The following is a 21,512-nucleotide window of genomic DNA, read 5'->3' on the forward strand; positions in this document are numbered from 1 at the left end:
CCACGGCATCTAAACAGGAAAAATGTTACGTTTGAACAGTGAGCACCCAAATTTGGCATGAAGTGGTGGGCTGCTCCCTTGTCAGGCAGCAGTTGCCGACACCCCCATATCACCTGGCAGCTGTACTGTACGCTGCATACCGGCACGCACACACCAACGCATGAATAGCATCATTTGTCCGAGTCTATTATCAGGGTCATTTCATATGACAGTCATTTCATCTCATAATTCTGTTTAGCATGAAGATGCATTGCTGTTTTGCAGGGATCTGCAAAGTCACTGATATCCATCCATGCAAGGCCAGCAGCTGGCAATATCATTTTATAAAGAAACACGACGCGTAAAATGCGACTCAGCCGTATGTGATATAATAGAATAGGCACTTTGCTCAAGAAGAGAAAGTAACAAAAAATATCCCTGTAACACGCTTGCACATACCTACACAAACTTTTTGTATATTTATACATTACATTTTTTATTTTTACACTGTCAATAAAAAAATATATTTTTGAAAACCCATTCATGTGTAAACTACCACCCCGCAAACATTGTTTACATGTGTTTCACCAACAGAGTTGGATATTTTGGGGGGTTAAATTGGATTACTATCTTTTGTAACATGTAGTTTTAGATATGGTTCAACCCTGGCCCTAATTGAGAATTTACACATTTAAGTTGTATTGGGGGCGGCACGGCGGTCTAGTGGTTAGCGTGCAGACCTCACAGCTAGGAGACCAGGGTTCAATTCCACCCTCGACCATCTCTGTGTGGAGTTTGCATGTTCTCTCCGTGCATGCATGGGTTTTCTCCGGGTACTCCGGTTTTGCTCCCACATTCCAAAAACATGCTAGGTTAATTGGCGACTCCAAATTGTCCATAGGTATGAATGTGAGTGTGAATGGTTGTTTGTCTATATGTGCCCTGTGATTGGTTGGCGACCAGTCCAGGGTGTACCCCGCCTCTCGCCCGAAGACAGTTGGGATAGGCTCCAGCACCCCCCGCGACCCTCGTGAGCAAAAGCGGTAGAAAATGAAAGAATGAATGAAGTTGTATCGGACTATATCGGCCTGCATCTAAAATCTCCTTTACAAACACTCCAATACACGCAGTCCATTCCAGACGCTGCTCCAGCACTTCTATGTAGCAGCACTCGGATAGAGCACACGTGACCACGACAAATGCATGTGCTAACGTGCTAAAAAAGTAGCAAAGAGGAGTGGCGTTGGCCATGTGGTAGTATTTTTTCAGTTAGCCCAAAATAGACATTGTCGCTGTGTGCAAAACTCAGTCTTGCACAATATTCACTCTCACAGTTTTTCAAAAATATAACTATCAATAAATGATGTTGTTTCGTGTCAAAATTAAATACAAATATAAGGCATTCGGAAGACACGGTCAAACATGTGATGATACGTCGTATTCTACATACAGTAATGTACTGTGGGCGGCACGGCGGTCGAGTGGTTAGCGCGCAGACCTCACAGCTAGGAGACGAGGGTTCAATTCCAATTCCACACAATCTCTGTGTGGAGTTTGCATGTTCTCCCCGTGCATGCGTGGGTTTTCTCCCACATTCCAAAAACATGCTAGGTTAATTGGCGACTCCAAATTGTCCATAGGTATGAATGTGAGTGTGAATGGTTGTTTGTCTATATGTGCCCTGTGATTGGTTGGCGACCAGTCCAGGGTGTACCCCGCCTCTCGCCCGAAGACAGCTGGGATAGGCTCCAGCACCCCCTTGAGAGGATAAGCAGTAGAAAATGAATGAATGAATGAGTAATGTATTATGTATTTTTTTGGTGAGACACACAAGCACCAAACTCGATCGCCGGAACAACAGGCTTTTATTGCAGGTTTGAATAATCCCACAACGATCCCCAACAGGTTCTACTGTAGCGGCTGTAACCCACGCCAAGCTAAAGCTCAACTCTGAACCCTTCTTCCTCTCTGCCCCCCACCCAGCTCCTCTTTACAGCAACACACATTTCTCATTTATTATTTCTATTATATTGGTTATACAAATGCAAAGGTGACTATAAATGGGGACTCTAAATAATGTTTAAAACATATTGAAAATGTCGTAAACAGGATTTCAACAAGAAATTCACTTATCACGGTTGGGTCTGGAACCAAATTAACTGCAATAAACAAGAATTATTTACTTGTTAGCATACGTATCTAAGCCGGTTTCATTGAAAATATATGGGCACGCCTGGTCTACAATATCCAGCAGTAAAAGTTGCCGGCTGTTGCGTAGCAGCAACGCTCGACTCTGAGCTGCTGTTGTCACCATTCCTCAGATGAATGGAAAAAACCTTCAAGTGCTTAACTCCCTGACATGCCCGTGTGCCTTCGGATGTGTTACACAAACTGAAGACGTTCACAAGTCAGCGCCATGCACTGCACACACGCGCCATATCCCAGTTATTCATCAACCGGGGGCTCAACGCTAATACCGTCTCACATTTTCACTTCACACACGGACACCGTTTTCAGTAATGCACCTTAAGGCGAGCCCATTTGCACGATGCAGTGACGGCTCCTGTATCCGCTTAAACCCCCCCCCCAGAACAAGTAACAGCAGGGAAGCGCAAGGAAGAAAACATGAGAAGGTCAGGAACGACTCAAACCCCTAAATAATACATTTTAAAAAAGAATAAAAGACATACTTACAAAAGAAATACAGGCAGCCAACAGAAGAATTCGCACAAGTAAATCTTCAAACTGTTCAAGGACAAGTTCCCATAAAGATTTCCCTATGGAGAACAGAGTGTGTGAAGTCAGTCAAAGGAAAGTGACTGTGATAATCCAAAGTACGAGTGACATTACCTTCTTCTGCTGGTAACTCTGTTTGTCAAGGGAAGCACGCCAGGGATGGAAAAAAAAAAAAAAAACAACAAACGACATTTTAGCCAGAAGTGACTTGACTATTAAGACGCATGAACCAAGTCATTGGAGAAAAGTTGAGTGCATTATGTCAAAGTACAGTAATACATAATGACAGGTAACTATCAAAAAGCCAAAGAACTACATGTGTAATTAGGTCTTATTTACAATTACACAAATGACATGTTACAATTACATAACAAACAGCAGCCTCTGAATTAACTCTAACGGAATTGCATTCACACCCCCGGTGTCCAAACTGTGTCGAATGAGGGCCGCATACAGATAATCTATTATTCAGCGTTTTACTGCAATGTACTTCCTGTAGGTCAAATTGTGCTATGTCATTATTTTACTCGGCTTTGTGTTAAATGTAATTGTTTTTTATGTCAGCCTCTGTTTCGTTTTCAGGAATATTCCAAATCCACTTCAACCAGTATAAAAAAAGGTCCTAGTGATTGGATACCAAGAAGTAGAGACGAACGAGTCGTTCATGAGTTTTGTACTCCATCCCGACTCACGTGCACTGGAGTTTAGTAAAAGGAAGTCCCCCATATATTCTATGAACGGGACAGTGTAGTGTTGGATGCATGTGGACAAATCCCTAGCAACCAATATCGAGGGTGGTATCGGTATCAGATAGATACTATCAGATTGAGATCAATATTTTTTGTTTATGTTCATTTTCACAACTATTTTTGTTTTTGTTGTGTATTTATAAGGTTACAGTGTTGGTGTTATTGAACACAGGAGGTCTTGACATTGACATCCAATAGTAGTTTTTTTTTTGCTTAGTCATTAACTTGATTATGCTCAAATAATTGCACTTAAAATTTAGGGAATTATTTAAATTTTTCGATACTGGTCACGTTCACAAATATTTTTGTTTTTGTTGTGTATTTATAAGGTTACAGTGTTGGTGTTGTTATGTTATTGGACACAGGAGGTCTTGACATTGACATCCTGTAGTAGTTTTTGCTTAGTCATTAACTTGATTATGCTCATTTAATTGCACTTAAAAATTTGGGAATTATTTAATTATTTCGATACTGTCTTTATTAACTTATTTGCTGACTTTATTTTGCTTTATGAAATAAAAAAAAAGAATCAATTCATAATTTTGTTGACATAGTTATACTGTCTTATATGTTTGAATCTGTTAAATTGCTCCCAAATAAGTCTCTTTTGTATATGGGTACTGAAATATGCGTCCTATTTTATTACGATTCAACAATTTTAAGTCAAACGCATTCAAACACTTGTAATTATTAAAAGTAAAAAGTACAGTATTTACTTTGTATCATATCGATGACAACACTTAACAACAGTATCCTCACAGCCCAACTGTCCACCGACTAAAGAGCTGCACTGTAACATGAAGTGTTCACAAGGGACACATTATCTGTAGTTTTTATTCATTTAGGTTTAAAAAAAAAACATAATTGTGACCATGCTAGCATAAATATTTACAAAAAGTCACGGTCCAGTCATGCTAGCCATGTACAACTAGTATGTCAAGAGGCGGGAAACCTTCGAGGTCAGGGGTGATGACGTCATCAGTAGGCTTATGCTGACTTTTAGCCGACATTCTAGCATATGTTAAACAGCCAATAGCATCGTGAGAGTGACAGCGAACAAGTTCAAAGTGTCTTACCGTTCAGGCCCCATTTTTCCCGCTGCCTCTTCACCTCGTCCAGCGAGAGTCCTGTGCTCTCGTTGACGCAGAAATAACTGTAAACTTCTTCCACACTCTTCGTGTGAGCGTTCTCCATGCTGATGACGGTTCCTTCCCGTACAGCTTTTTACACTTCACACACCGTTGTCAAGATGCCACGGACCGGTTCTCTAAAAACAGCCAATGGGGGGAATAATGGACTAACTTCAGGTAGCAAAACGACGTGTGCCCTTGTACGCGTCTCCCCCGACAAGGAAAATTGTTGCAGTGAGCCAAATTCTCCTTTCCCCCGGTGGGATACGGATGACTTTCAGCGTCCGCTATTGTCCAAAAAAAATGGTGGGAGGCTGTCTACTGCGGTGCCCTTGTGTGTGGGACTGCATTCGCCGACACTGTTCCTGTTGAGTGTTTTTTGCTGTAACCCACCCCACCGTGGCGCAGCTCTCTGTGGGCCATTGCGTCGTTGACAGCCTGCCTTTATCAATGCGCCGCTCCGGCGTACTGCATGTGGACTCGTCTGATTGGACGAAATGTATCACGTGATCTCCAACCAGGGAAACACAAAAAAACAGGAACTAGCGAGCGAGTATCGACATCTGGTGAAGCCACGTGTGTCCAAAGTGCGACCCGAGGGCCAAGTGAGACACACTATTTTTTTTTTTACTGGACCATGACACAGATTAAATAATAAAATTAAAATGTATTATTATTATTATTTAAAAAAAATATTAAAATAATAAAAATAATAAAAATACTTTATGCCCACATCAGAACATTACAAAGAAGGTTTAGCATAACATGCATACATTGACCTTGAAAAATATTTAATATTTTCTTATTTGCACTTAAATGCTAACTGTAAGTAGCTAACAGGACACAATTTGTAAATGCATCCATAGATGATAACCCCCCTGCTCCGACCCTGCCCTTTTAGAGGGTATCATTGTCTGTAACTTGACAGGACTGACGTGCGTCATCTGTTATCACATCCCAGTAAGGACCTCAGAAGACGAAGGCGCTTTAAAAATAACACGATACTCCCCAGTTGGACATCAATGTGCACGCAATGTGTTTGGCACAAGAGCATGAAACATTGACTTGTCATCAGCAGATTAGAAAAAAAAAACACCCTGAAATGATGTATGAAGATGTTAGTGGCATCATGAAGCGTACAAATCAAGTATGCCGGCTATTTCAGACTGACAAGTTTACATTTAGTTGTTAAAATGTGACAAAATTTAATTTTGTAATTATTTTTTTAAAATAATTTACTGTACATGAAAATGATTATTTGATTTGTTTTGTTAAATTATGTAAATGCAATTGAGGCAACAGAACTACGGATGCTAAATTCTAAATGCTAAAGTCTGAATTTAATATACTCAAAATCGCCCGGTGAGGCTGGGCCGCATCAGGTTTTCCAAAAAAAAAAAAAAAAAAATATTCAAACTTTTTCAGTACTTTGGTTCCAATTTTCTACAATAAAAGCTCTGATAAAACATTCCACTGTTCTCAAATATCTTACTTTTTATTTTTCTACACAAAATAAATAAACAAATCAAGAATAAAGAAAATCAATCAATCAGTAATAAATAAATATAATAATAATAATAAAACGGCAAATAATAAAAACTTAAGAAACCACATATAGTTGGTGGGTAGACAAATTATTTTTTTCAGATTAAAATGAACAAAGCATTATTAGAGCCCTGTAGACATGACAAAACACGACTATAGTCACATTTATACTCTTTTTATTTACAACATATTGCGCAACTGCAGGGTCTTGAGACACATGCTAACTCGCAAACTAGAGAGCTAGCGACCTAAACGGTAGCCTTCAAGTTATTTCCTTCAAACTTAAACAGCCAAAAACTTACCACTTCCACACGGATAGGGAGGATAACTATTAACAGTTATTTAACCTTTAACACGAACATGAATCAAACGTAATAATTTTTTCTGGGTACATGATACCATACAGCATCCATATCAAACTTGCGCGGGCCGCACTAACATTAAACCTTCATATCAAGGGGGCCTCAAACTAGTGTCCTGCGGGCCACATTTGGCCCGTGGGCCACGTGTTTGAGACCCCTGTTCTAGAAGAAAAAGACAGAAATATGCATTTGTATTTCTTTAAATTCTTTTCTGGAAATGCACAACCAACCAAGAAAGTGTCATCAGATCGCATCCAAAGCAAAGCAACAAAGAATGTGTAATAAAGTACGGTTGCTCACAGAGAGATGAAGCTGTCCAGTATGAAGTAACTCATAGCACCAGTCTATCTTCTCCTCCTTCCTGGATGACTTGACCAACAGACGCCTCATTCTGTGCTCTTATGAAGCATTGCCTCTTGCACTCCATCAGCTGCTCCAAGTCTCTCCACATCTTCATTTGCTCCATGTTCATGCTGTGGTTCTCCCTTACCAGTTTCTGCTTCTCACGCAACTTCTGGATTACACATGGTAATGGTAATGGTTTTATTTCATTTGAACATGCATCAGATTACAATTGAATGCATCACATAATCAGTTCCCAGTTCCACATGTCCAAAAGGAGAAGAAGAAGCAAAGCTTATTAAATCCTACCCCTCCATTTGGTACTTTTACAATCGGTAACTGTTACATTTGTTCACTTCCTGCTTTCCTAATATAATTTAAGTTTTTTTTTTTACTTTATTTTACTTTTATTTAATTTTTTGTCACATACCGAAGTACTCGGTGATATGAGCATCCAATGCCATAATGTGTACCATAGTAAGTGTCAATATAGTGATATATATAGCACATCATGACTGGTTCAAGACTCTTCATCCTTGTATTTAGCAAACATCAACTGCTTGTATTGTTTCTTGAATTGGCTCATCGTTGTGCATTGTTTGATTTCCTTACTCAATCCATTCCATAGTTTGATTCCACATACTGAAATGCTATGGCTAGCATAACGTAGTCCTAGCATAGAAGTGTTTCAAATGTACTTCTTCCCTGAGATCATATTTCTCCTCTCTTGTAGAGAAGTATTGGATGACATTTTTAGCTAATTGGTTATTTTTAGCCTTATGCATTATTTCAGCTGTTTGAACTATGAACTATATCAGCAAGTTGAAGTATTAGTGATTTTAGAAATAAGGAGTTAGTATGTTCTCTGTAGGCGGCATTATGAATTATCCTTACTGACCTTTTTTTGCAGTACATTTAGCGAGTAAAGATTGCTTGATTGTACAGTAAACCTCGGATATATCGGACTCGGATATATCGGAAATTCGCTCACAACGGACAGATAAAAAAGAACCGATTTTTCTGTAATGCATTTCCAATAAAAATTCATTGCATATATCGGATTTTTTATAATGGATTTGGCCTATTTCGGACAAAATCTCCAGTCCCGTTCCAATGCATTTCCATTAAATTTCCCTCGCATATATCGGATGGCCGCATCGTGGCGCTCCGATTCGCCGAATCGTGACAGGCAGCTATACGACGTCATTTGCAGCGTTTGCAGCGTTGCCTGCGCGTCCAGGTACATTGGAAACATAGTCAAGGAAGTGCCTTTTTATAACGGATAAAATCCGATTTACGCATATACCGGATATAAATCCGATATATGCGTAAAACGGACATTTTCCGGTATACGCATATAACGGATTTCGCTTATATCAGACAAAACCAGTGGGAACAATTGAATCCGATATATCCGAGGTTTACTGTAATATTTATTCATTCATTTTCTACCGCTTTTTCCTCACAAGGGTCGCGGGGGGTGCTGGAGCCTATCCCAGCTGTCTTTGGGCGAGAGGCGGGGTACACCCTGGACTGGTGGCCAGCCAATCACAGGGCACATATAGACAAACAACCATTCACACTCACATTCATACCTATGGACAATTTGGAGTCGCTAATTAACCTAGCATGTTTTTGGAATGTGGGAGGAAACCGGAGTAAAACCCATGCATGCACGGGGAGAACATGCCAACTCCACACAAAGATAGCCGAGGGTGGAATTGAACCCTGGTCTCCTAGCTGTGAGGTCTGCGCGCTAACCACTCGACCGCCGTGACGCCTGAATGTAGTAATATTTCCACCAAAAACAGTGTTTGATCCGGTTATCCATGCTAAACAGCTAATATTTTGAACACAACTGTCAATAAAAAAAAAATGGCAACAGCTCACCTTGCCGAGTAATTCCTGCTCTGCAATGTTCTTCATGTACACTTCCCTACAAACACAAGGTTATAATTATAATTAGTACAAACACCATAGCTAATTCAAAAGAAGTACCCCTCTGTTTTCGTTATGCTGTGCCTCATTAGTACGTCCCTAATCGATAGTCTACTTCCAAATGTGGTAACAACTTCTAATACCTCTTTATGTGGAATTTGCAGCAGTTCAACTGACTGTGATGTTAGGAAGAGCCCCCCCCCCCGAGGGTATAAAAGGGTTATTCATTTTGCAAGCAGCTGCTTGGCTCGATTCTGCACGCTCACCTGATGGCCTTTTTCCTCTCCTGGACATCAGAGGACACGTAAGCCTTCATCTCCTCAGCCGCTCGCTGTATTTGCATTTCAATGATCTGTGGAAGACACAGATGGGTTCACTACAGGGGCAGGACACTTGCACAAAGGCATCAAGGTGGGAGCCACGGGGGGGGTTGGTCTTCATTTACCGAGGGTTGTTCCTAAGACATGGAACGTCACCTGTCTAGTGGGGAAGGACCAGGAGCTTAGGGTTTGGGTTCCTGAACCCGGTTCATGAGGGGTCAGACTTGTTTGATATGGATGCTGTATGGTATCATGTACCCAGAAAAAATTATTACGTTTGATTCATGTTCATGTTAAAGGTTAAATAACTGTTAATAGTTATCCTCCCTATCCGTGTGGAAGTGGTAAGTTTTTGGCTATTTAAGTTTAAAGGAAATAACTAGAAGGCTACCGTTTAGGTCGCTAGCTCTCTGGTTTGCGAGTTAGCATGTGTCTCAAGACCCTGCAGTTGCGCAATTTTGGCTATTGTTTCATTTCAGGTGACAGTCACAGGGTTCAACTCAAGATATTTCTATCAAATAACTTCATAGTGTACCAGGTTTTATTTCTACTTCTCGGCAGTTTGAAACGCAGCATTAGTAAGCACTTTAAGGCAGGGGTCTCAAACACGCGGCCCGCGGGCCAAATGTGGCCCGCAGGACACTAGTTTGAGGCCCCCGCCTTGATATGAAAGTTTAATGTTAGTGCGGCCCCGCGCAAGTTTGATATGGATGCTGTATGGTATCATGTACCCAGAAAAAATTATTACGTTTGATTCATGTTCATGTTAAAGGTTAAATAACTGTTAATAGTTATCCTCCATATCCGTGTGGAAGTGGTAAGTTTTTGGCTATTTAAGTTTAAAAGGAAATAACTTGAAGGCTACCGTTTAGGTCGCTAGCTCTCTCGTTTGCGAGTTAGCATGTGTCTCAAGACCCTGCAGTTGCGCAATATGTTGTAAATGCTTCCCAATTGGCTATTGTTTCATTTCAGGTGACTACAGGTTACAGGTTCAACTCAAGATATTTCTATTAAATAACTCCATAGTGTACCAGGTTTTATTTCTACTTCTCGTCAGTTTGAAACGCAGCATTAGTAAGCACTTTAAGGCAGGGGTCTCAAACACGTGGCGGCCCTCGGGACACGAGTTTGAGGCCCCCGCCTTGATATGAAAGTTTAATGTTAGTGCGGCCCGTGCAAGTTTGATATGGATGCTGTATGGTATCATGTACCCAGAAAAAATTATTACGTTTGATTCATGTTCATGTTAAAGGTTAAATAACTGTTAATAGTTATCCTCCCTATCCGTGTGGAAGTGGTAAGTTTTTGGCTATTTAAGTTTAAAAGGAAATAACTTGAAGGCTACCATTTAGGTCGCTAGCTCTCTAGTTTGCGAGTTAGCATGTGTCTTTATTCTTATTATTATACTTATTTATTACTGATTGATTGATTTTCTTTATTCTTGATTTATTTATTTTTCATCTTATTTTGTGAATATCGGAACAGTGAGGTTTATTTAGTTTTGCTGTAGACTGAAAACATTGAGGTTTGACATCAAAAGATGAATACGAGATGAGAGATCAACATTTTAGCTTTTGTTTTCCAGGTATTTACATCAGGACCGGATGCACAAGTTTTTTTATTTGAACAAATGTCTTGGAACATGTGACTGACAGGTGTGTTTTGTTGCGTATGCTTATTCAAACAGTAAATAGCAGCAAATGTCTAAGCTCGGTTTCACATCGAAATGATGATCGAAATGGTATTTATTGATTCAATAAGTACGTAATGCAATCAGGGACACCTTGGCAAAAAAAAATGAACATGTATGGTACATGTTGCCTTTAGGTGCACTTGGAAATATTAACTTTCATTCCTAAAACTCAGTGGTTGTTCACTGTTGACAAAAGTAACCCTGGGGTCATTGAAGGCACTTGAGATTTAAAATATATACATTACATACGGTAGGAAAAATATAATGTGAATTTGATGCCTGATTTTGTAATTTTGCCCCAACAGTGCATAACTTGTGTCGTATATTTATTGTAATTGTAAAAAAATAACTATATTTTATCTATTTTGTTGTCTCTTTTTGTCTCTTTTTTAGTTATCTTTTGTATAATTCTCAATATACAATATTTGTAATTATGCTAAGCCATAATTTCATAAGTACAGAAATAATTAAAAAATAGGATTATATATACACCTGTCAATAATTATTTTAAACAATACTTGGGACTAACTCTGAATTATTCAAATGCAGCTTCATTTTAAATAATATTCTCAATTTTTCCCTGGACGAGTAACAATTTTGTAATTGCTAATGATAATGATAACACTACGAGAAAACAAATAACGAATAAGAGTATAATATCTGGCACCTTTACTTTACTCACATTACAAAATGTGCTATCTTCTAAGCATCCAGATATAAATACCTGAAAATAAAAGCTGAAATGTTGCAATCTGGTCTCATATTCACTTTTTTTTTTATGTCAAACTCAAATGTTTTCAGTCTACAGCAAAACTAAATAAATTGGCCTCACATTTTCCAATACTTCTGAAGGGCAATGTAGATATTCCAGAATGAAAGTACACACACTAAACACTCCTGATCAAACTCGTAATACCAGTTGAATAATTGCAATAATTTAATAATTTGCGCTGTTGGATCTGAAGGAGGTTCTAAGTAAAGCTCTAAAATTCAAAAAGAAGAAATGGTAGTGATATTTTGTTGAGAAAAAATTTAACATTAATATAATATAATGTATTTTCCGGACTATTTGTCGCACTTTTTTTCATAGGTTGGCTGTTCCTGCGACTTATACTCCAGAGCGACTTATAAATGAAAAAACTGTTTATGTTACATAAACACTGGACACCTTTTCTGTTTATGTTTATTTTTTATTTTAGCTGAATAAGCATTATGTTAGCATATCTTACACCTATTCAGCCTATTCTATATTCTTTTATTAATGTTAGAACTTACCTTGGTGAAGTAGTTTATAAAATAAATTACCTGCAAAAAATACGACTTATAGTCCAGTGCGACTTATGTATGTTTTTTTTTCTACCTAATTATGCATTTTTGGCCTTGTGTGACTTATACTCTGGAGAGACTCATAGTCCAGAAAATAGGTAATATTCTAACTTAGCATCGTACATTAATATAATATACCGTATTTTCCGGACTATATGTCACACTTTTTTTCATAGGTTGGCTGTTCCAGCGACTTATACTCCAGAGCGACTTATAAATGAAAAAACGATGCATTTTTATGCATTATGCATTTTTGGCCTTGTTTGACTTATACTCCGGAGCGACTTAGCGTCCAGAAAATACGGTGGTAATAATAATGATAATGATAGTGATATTAACATAAATATAAATATAAATATAAATATTATACAGCTATTATACAGCTATTATATTAATATAAATATTAATATTAATAATATCTGTATAATAGCTGTATAATAGCTGTATAATACAATATTAGTTATTAAATTTATATTAATATTAATAGCTGTATAATAACTGTATAATACAATATTAATTATTATTAATTATATTAATATTAATATGGAACTTTTTCTATAACTTACATTGTATATTAGTCTTATTTAAGTATAAAGAAAATACGGTGGTAATAATAATGATAGTAATATAAATATAAATATAAATATAAATATAAATATAAATATAAATATAAATATAAATATAAATAGAAATAGAAATAGAAATAGAAATAGAAATAGAAATAGAAATAGAAATATTATACAGCTATTATACAGCTATTATATTAATATTAATATTATAATTAATATTGTATTATACAGCTATTATATTAATATTAATATTATAATTAATGTTGTATTATACAGCTATTATACAGCTATTATATTAATATTAATATTATAATTAATATTGTATTATACAGCTATTATACAGATAATATTATATTAGTATTAATATTAGTGTTAGTATTAATATTAATATTAGTATTAATATCAATATCAATATCAATATCAATATCAATACCAATACCAATACCAATATTAATATTAATATTAATATTAATATTAATATTATCTGTATAGTAGCTGTATAATAGCTGTATAATACAATATTAATTATTATATTAATATTAATATTAATAGCTGTATAATAACTGTATAATACAATATTAATTATTATTAATTATATTAATATTAATATGGAACTTTTTCTATAACTCACATTGTATATTAGTCTTATTTTGTGTAAGAAGCTGTATGACGAAAAAAAAAAAAACAGGTTCAGAATATGGCCCCCGAGCCGCTGCACTAAGCGATTGCTTGCCTCGGACTTGCAGTTGATGGAATGGTATCTATTCTCCTCCTGTGCCGCCTCCTCCCTCAGTGCCTTCACCTCCTGCCAATCACAATTAGAATCCACTTTACTGCCAAGAGAGTGCAAAATCATTGCAAATACTGTAAGTATACAGTATCTATCGCAATACAGTAAGGAAAATTCACAACCTCAACATGTAAAATCCCACGAAAAGGAACTATACCTGCTCCAATTTCGACCTGTTGCTCTCCAGACCAGCAGCACAACTTTCATACTGTGACTTCTTCTCCTCGTAGTCCTGATTTATCACCTGAAATGAAAATAGCCCATCCGCACGGCACAAAGACATCAATTTTCCATGCAAAATCATAGCAAGACCCCAATTTCAACACTCTCCATTTATAGCATCGCTCAAAACATGGCGTCACTTTGAGCAAGTTAACCAACAATAGCCTCTTGCAAAGTCTATTTCTGTCTTTCTGCTGCAGCGTTTCATTGGTCGATATTAGCAGAAGATGGAACGCATGTAGGAAAATGTAATCCTCCGCCTTTAGCAGAGCAATGTGGGGGGGCTTTCCCATCAAGCGTTTTTTTTTTTCTTTTTAGGCCATGTAAATGACTGGTAAAGTACCCAGTCACGATAACGGACAAAGTAATAGATTTGTCAATGTAAACCATTTGATCTTACGTTCAAGACGGACTCATAGTTTATCACTATCGTATGGCTTAAGTCAGGGGTGGGCAAACTACGGCCCGGGGGCCACATCCGGCCCGCCAAGTGTTTGAATACGGCCCGCCCAATCTTTCATTCATTCATTCATTTTCTACCGCTTTTCCTCACGAGGGTCGCGGGGGGTGCTGGAGCCTATCCCAGCTGTCTTCGGGCGAGAGGCGGGGTACACCCTGGACTGGTCGCCAGCCAATCACAGGGCACATATAGACAAACAACCATTCACACTCACATTCATACCTACGGACAATTTGGAGTCGCCAATTAACCTAGCATGTTTTTGGAATGTGGGAGGAAACCGGAGTACCCGGAGAAAACCCACGCATGCACGGGGAGAACATGCAAACTCCAATTATAAACATGCCGATTATTATTAATATTAATTCATTCATTTTCAGTGTGAAAATGAATATCAATAATTATTATTAATAATTAATATTCGTTATTAATAGTATTAATTAATTAATTATTCATAATATAATGTAATATAAACAATATGTTATTATTATTATTATATGTAATACATAATATACAATATATTAATATCAATATATTATAATATATTAATATTATATTATATTAATATATTAATATAAAATTGTTTAAAGTGATTGTTTTTAAAAATAATATATAAAAAATAAAAATAATATACTAAATTAAAAATATTAATATTAATATTACCAATATATGATATTATTAATATATATAGCATGTTTCTGGAATGTGGGAGGAAACCGGAGTACCCGGAGAAAACCCACGCATGCACGGGGAGAACATGCAAACTCCACACAGAGATGGCCGAGGGTGGGGATTGAACCCTGGTCTCCTAGCTGTGAGGTCTGCGCGCTAACCACGAGACCCCCAATCTTTCCAAAGTATTTAATTTAAACTCAACATACAACGTGGCATCATGGCCTGAGCCAACCTTTTGATGGTTGTATCAATTTCGTTGTTTGACATGGTCTGTTGTTTACAAAGTGCTCCTGAAAAAAGAGACACAAGCACATAATAATAATAAAAATTAAAATAATAATTATTATATTATTATTATAACTATTATGATTATTATATTTATTATATTAATGCTAATTATTATATTAATTATATATAATAATATTGTTATATTTGCATATTTTACATAATAATAATATAATAATTATTATTTTAATTTTATTTTAATTATTATAATATTTTATTATTTTTAAAATATTTAAATATAAATATAAAATAATAAATAATAATAGCAGATTGCATGACAATTTTACAGATACAATAATACCAGGTGGACTGTTACGTGTAAAATATATAGTCTGCCCCCCCCCCCGGAAATTTTGTTATATCAATGCGGCCCGCGAGTCAAAAAGTTTGCCCACCCCTGGCTTAAGTGGTGTTGTGTCAATATTTACACACACACATAATAACATATGTCTGTTAATAATAAGTCTGTATTGATATATACTTGTGTGGAAAATGTACGGTAGATAACAGGATTGCATTACAGTCCAATACTAACCTGACACTGCTGCCTCAGTGACCTCAGCTCTTTGATAATTGGAGCTAAGGCCGACTTTTTCTCCACGATCATCGAGTTTAATTGCTTCACCTATGAAAAAATATCGACAACAATATGAGCATTTTTTTTCCTCTTCACATGCAAATGTAAAAAAATATATACAGATACAAATATACAAAATATACAAAATTTGCGGATTTTCAGTTGAAAACTGCCATTCACGCTTTTTCTTAATGAATATTTGTTGCTTAATATTTATGAAAATATATAAGCATTATAGCATAATATTATAGCATGCAAGAGTGGGCTGAAAAGCTCTTCATACGCTGACTGAGAAGGCGTTATGTCACAGTTATGAAACTTAGTAAGTATTAAAATTCAACCTCTCCTAATATAAATATCGTATTTTCTGGACTGTAAATCGCTCCGGAGTATAAGTCACACAAGGCCAAAAATGCATAATTAGGTAGAAAAAAACATACATAAGTCGCTCTGGAGTATAAGTCGCAGGAACAGCCAACCTATGAAAAAAAGTGCGACATATAGTCGGGAAAAAACGGTATATTATATTAATGTACGAGGCTAAGTTAGAATGTTACCTATTTTCTGGACTATGAGTCTCTCCAGAGTATAAGTCGCACAAGGCCAAAAATGCATAATTAGGTAAAAAAAAACATACATAAGTCGCACTGGAGTATAAGTCCTATTTTTTGCGGGTAATTTATTTTACAAACTACTTCACCAAGGCAAGTTCTAACATTAATAAAAGAATATAGAACAGGCTGAATAGGTGTAAGATATGCTAACATAATGCTTATTCAGCTAAAATAAAAAATAAACATAAACAGAAAAGGTGTCCAGTGTTTATGTAACATAAACAGTTTTTTTCATTTATAAGTCGCTCTGGAGTATAAGTCGCAGGAACAGCCAACCTATGAAAAAAAGTGTGACATATAGTCCGGAAAATACGGTATATTATATTAATGTAACATTTTTTCTCAACAAAATATCTATTAACAACCTCATCTTTGCTAAACACGCTAGCACTGGAGTATAAGTCGTATTTTTGTAATATAATTTACAAACTACTTCACCAATACAGACATTACGTCATCTTGGAAGGCAAGTTCTAACATTAATAAAAGAATATAGAACAGGCTGAATAGGTGTAAGATATGCTAATACAATGCTTATTCAGCTACACAAAAAATAAAAATGAACAGAAAAGGTGTCCAGTGTCGCTCTGGAGTATAAGTCGCAGGAACAGCCAACCTGTGAAAAAAAAGTGCGACTTATAGTCCGGAAAATACGGTACTTTACTTTTATTTTCATTAACGACTTAATTGTTGCCAAAGGCAAAATGTGGCAGCAAGATCAACATCGATAACACCTTTGTGTTTTGCTAAAACGTATTTCTATTATTTCTTTAATTCTGCTGTATTTTTTGATAAAGGCTGCAAAATAACCCAAAATGGAGTTACATAAAGTGCCAACTCATAAAGTGAACTCAAGAAATGTATCATTAAATAATTATTTATCACTTTCATTCGCTATTAATATGCATTTAGAATTATTTTATGCCTGTAAAACTATAATTGTAAAACCATAAAAATGTGTTTTGTATTAATATTTTTGAGACTTGTGGCGTAACTGTGTTAGTTGGCAAAGAACTACAGAGTTGACTGCTAATGACATCATAGACAGGCGACAGAGCTGATTTACGGTTCCTGTTTCCATGTTGTGGCAAGTACGTTTAACACAGTAATAAAAACACAGCTGGACTCATGCAGTGTATTAATAACGCAAGATGCGCGCCATATTGTACTCCAATTGGAAGATAAAGAAAAAAAATAGTACTTTTGATTGTCAAAGTGTTCATGACATGACATTAGTTTGACAGCTGCTACCAATCTGTAATAATGTGCTGTATAATATTTGTATATAAGATACCTGGAAGAAAACCAATATTGCATTGGTACTTAGTAGTACTATATGAGACACTGTTCCCTCTGCCATCAATGGGTTCTTTGCCATTAAAAAAAGGCAAAAGTGATGGCCTCTGTGTTCTGGATGCAAGGGACAACGGCTAAAGAAGTGTGTCAAAGTGTGTAATTGTTGAATTAATAATAATCAACTTAATAGTGAACATATTCTGACCTTAAGTCCAGTGTTGGATTGATTGATTAATAGTTACCATTTCTGACATGTCGTCCAGTGTGCGTCCCTTCTTTTCGTCGAGCTCACTCTTGATGGCCGACACTCTCTCCAGTTCCTCCTGAGTGTTGCTGTAGCCGGAGATACCCTTCTCAGCCTCCACAGATTGCTTCAAAACCACACGAGAGAGAGAGAACGAGTGAAAGAGAGGCAAATTAATGAGACATGAAAAGCCGAAAAAAAAACGATCTTATTTAATCTTAATCATTTATTCACATTATTTTTAAAGGGGACCTGCTTTGCTCATTTTCAGCCCTTTGTATTGAGTTGTGGACTTCTATAGAGGAGCTACACACAATAACCCGCAATGAAAACTTTATAGATCTTCCAGAATCTGCACCTATTCCAGTTGTATTTCATTGGATTTCCAAAACTATATGTTTTCATTTATTCCCCTTTGCTTATTTAATTTGATTTATTTTTTTTTTTCTGTGGCGGCACAGCGGTTGAGTGGTTAGCGCAAAGACCTCACAGCTAGGAGGCCAGGGTTCAATCCCACCCTCGGGCATCTCTGTGTGGAGTTTGCATGTTCTCCCCGTGCATGCGTGGGTTTACTCCGGTTTCCTCCCACATTCCAAAAACATGCTAGGTTAATTAGCGACTCCAAATTGTCCATAGGTATGAATGTGAGTGTGAATGGTTGTTTGTCTATATGTGCCCTGTGATTGGCTGGCGACCAGTCCAGGGTGACTGAATAATTCATTCATTCATTTTCTACCGCTTTATCCTCACAAGGGTCGCGGGGGGTGCTGGAGCCTATCCCAGCTGTATTTGGGCGAGAGGCGGGGTACACCCTGGACTGGTGGCCAACCAATCACAGGGCACATATAGACAAACAACCATTCACACTCACATTCATACCTATGGACAATTTGGAGTGGGAGGAAACCGGAGTACCCGGAGAAAACCCACGCATGCACGGGGAGAACATGCAAACTCCACACAGAGATGGCTTGAGGGTGGAATTGAACCCCGGGTCTCCTAGCTGTGAGGTCTGCGCGCTAACCACTCTTCCACCGTGCAGCCCATGAATGAATGGTAAAATGGTAAAAGAGTCCACAATTTTCTTTATGGTTAATTAATGTCATTGATATCGCCGTTCTGGAGTATAAAAGAGCTACGCTAACTCGTCACATCCAAAGGATGAGGCAGAGAACTGTCATAGCTCAACAAATCCCAGCCGGGGATGCAGAAAGAGCAGGGGGAGCAGATGCAAGTGTCAGAAATAGAAGCTCCACATGGCCTCGCTCAGACCGCCTATCAACAAGTCAGGCGCTGGGACCACAAAGAGGTGTGAAGCCGTTTCCAGGAAGCTTACAGCACACGCTTGAATGGGTGGGGGGGAGCTCAAACACAAACAGAACATTTTAATAGAGGTGACCAATGCACAGCACACACACCAAAGAGTGGTGGAGGGATTGAGTGCCTTGCTCAAGGGCAATTCAGCATTGCATTCCTTGTGGGAGGAAAAAAGAGCATTACGCTCCCTCGCTGCTTCATTCATATTTCCTCTAGGGTAAGTCTTCAATGGGATAGCTGCCCTATTTAGGAGGCTATGATGGAGATTAAACGCCACAAAGCGACGAATTTTGCATTTTCTAAAGCAGTGTTTTTCAACCTTTTTTGAGCCACGGCACGTTTTTTTTTTACATTGGAGAAAAATCTTGTGGCACACCACTAACCAAAAATGTTACAAAATGTCACCACGACCTCACACGTGCATCAATAAGTCTATCGGAGGAACAAGGTAGGTGTTGCCACACGGACCAATATTACATTGCTATGCTAGTCTTTACACCACAGACACTCCACAGTAGCCATGTTTTTACATCACCACTTTTTCTCTTTCCGAATGACCTTTCGGGAAACAATGGTATCCATGGAAAGGAATATTCCAATCTCTTGTCTACATGCGCCGTGAAAATCAAACAGAATAGTCAATAGGGCATGCCCAGTAAAACGTAAACATCAACATCACGTGATACCGGCTTTCTGGAGTTTTTCTTTCACTTGTTGGAATAACTCCGTATTGCCAGTTTTTTTTCTTCATCCAGTCTTGAAATTCAGTTTGAATCAAAAACAAACTTTGCTTAGTCCAGTGCCGATTGCTGGCCTCCATTTTTAAAAGTGAAGAACGTCTGGATCTGCGTGTTACGTCATATCTGAGCATGCGCTGAAAGAACGCACCCGGGATCAATTTAAACAGGAAAAGATCAAATTCAATCTTGCTAATATTTTTAATTAAACTAAGGACATGTTTTATATAGATATATATTTTCTTTTTTTTTTTTTTAAACAGACTTGTGAATGGCGTATAGAAGGGTTTAGATTCTGTTCCACAGATGGCGCTAATGCACACCAAAGCTAATAAACAACAGAAGAAGAAAAACACCACGAAGAAGAACGAAGTCTGACAACTTTTCCGTTTGAGCGGGTACAAGATACCTCAATCGGATTGGTTAAAGGAATATTCCATCCCTGTTCAATTCTTTCCGTTTGAGCAAATAAACCAAATGAAATTGGAATATTTGGGTCCATGTATACTATTGACATAATGGCTATTAACATGCATAATATTTGAAAATGATTAATAAATTCATTCATTCATTCATTTTCTACCGCTTTTTCCTCACGAGGGTCGCGGGGGCTGCTGGAGCCTATCCCAGCTGTCTTCGGGCGTAAGGCGGGGTACACCCTGGACTGGTCGCCAGCCAATCACAGAGCACATATAGACAAACAACCATTCACACTCACATTCATACTTATGGACAATTTGGAGTCGCTAATTAACCTAGCATGTTTTTGGAATGTGGGAGGAAACCGGAGTACCCGGAGAAAACCCACGCATGCACGGGGAGAACATGCAAACTCCACACAGAGATGCCCGAGGGTGGGATTGAACCCTGGTCTCCTAGCTGTGAGGTCTGCGCGCTAACCACTAGACCACCGTGCCGCCTGGATCATTCATTCATTCATTTATTTCCTACCACTTTTTCATCACGAAGGTCGCGGGGGCTGCTGGAGCCTATCCCAGCTGTCTTCGGGCGTAAGGCGGGGTACACCCTAGACTGGTCGCCAGCCAATCACAGGGCACATATAGACAAACAACCATTCACACTCACATTCATACCTATGGACAATTTGGAGTCGCTAATTAACCTAGCATGTTTTTGGAATGTGGGAGGAAACCGGAGTACCCGGAGAAAACCCACGCATGCACGGGGAGAACATGCAAACTCCACACAGAGATGCCTGAGGGTGGGATTGAACCCTGGTCTCCTAGCTGTGAGGTCTGCACGCTAACCCCTAGACCACCGTGCCGCCCATGATTAATAAATGTTAATTATAAAAAGCGATATTGGATAATTCCTCACGGCACACCTGACGGTTTCTTAAGGTACACTAGTGGTTGTTCTAAAGGATAATCTGAAAAGTTACCAGTTTCTCTTGGACAGCCTCGTGTCTCTGCTTAAGAATTTCTTCCGTCCGTTGAAGAACTCCATACTCTGCCTTCAGCTCTGCAATTTCTTGACGTTTTTTCTTGTACACCGTCCCCTTGCTGCGCAGTTTCACCACCAAACGTTTCAGCTACGAAGGAACACAACACATCATTTAGTCTTACGTTCTTAAATAGGTCAATAA

The 21,512-nt window shown here is 37.9% G+C and overlaps 2 protein-coding genes across 3 annotated transcripts in view; both read right to left on the reverse strand.

The window, feature by feature from the left end:
* The window catches only part of LOC131127824 (sarcoplasmic/endoplasmic reticulum calcium ATPase 2-like), a 28,384-nt gene extending 23,335 nt beyond the window's left edge, over nt 1-5,049 (reverse strand). Inside the window, exons 1-3 of the mRNA XM_058070093.1 lie at nt 4,541-5,049; nt 2,830-2,847; nt 2,674-2,756 (exon numbers count right to left, since the gene is read on the reverse strand). Coding sequence (XP_057926076.1) covers nt 2,674-2,756; nt 2,830-2,847; nt 4,541-4,658 — 219 coding nt within the window. The 5' untranslated portion in view covers nt 4,659-5,049. The remainder of the gene's footprint in view (nt 1-2,673; nt 2,757-2,829; nt 2,848-4,540) is intronic.
* A 1,235-nt stretch (nt 5,050-6,284) lies between these two features.
* ift81 (intraflagellar transport 81 homolog) overlaps nt 6,285-21,512 on the reverse strand; it is a 33,107-nt gene continuing 17,879 nt past the window's right edge. The window contains exons 11-18 of one of the 2 annotated variants that reach the window (XM_058071553.1): nt 21,309-21,458; nt 17,851-17,979; nt 15,657-15,746; nt 13,637-13,723; nt 13,423-13,494; nt 9,048-9,133; nt 8,734-8,779; nt 6,285-7,015 (exon numbers count right to left, since the gene is read on the reverse strand). In XM_058071553.1, coding sequence (XP_057927536.1) covers nt 6,833-7,015; nt 8,734-8,779; nt 9,048-9,133; nt 13,423-13,494; nt 13,637-13,723; nt 15,657-15,746; nt 17,851-17,979; nt 21,309-21,458 — 843 coding nt within the window. In that variant the 3' untranslated portion in view covers nt 6,285-6,832. Of the gene's footprint in view, nt 7,016-8,733; nt 8,780-9,047; nt 9,134-13,422; nt 13,495-13,636; nt 13,724-15,656; nt 15,747-16,493; nt 16,929-17,850; nt 17,980-21,308; nt 21,459-21,512 lie in introns of those variants that run through there. The other variant, XM_058071554.1, reaches the window with a different exon arrangement.

This window comes from Doryrhamphus excisus, chromosome 4 (assembly GCF_030265055.1).
Source record: "Doryrhamphus excisus isolate RoL2022-K1 chromosome 4, RoL_Dexc_1.0, whole genome shotgun sequence".
Taxonomy (NCBI): domain Eukaryota; kingdom Metazoa; phylum Chordata; class Actinopteri; order Syngnathiformes; family Syngnathidae; genus Doryrhamphus; species Doryrhamphus excisus.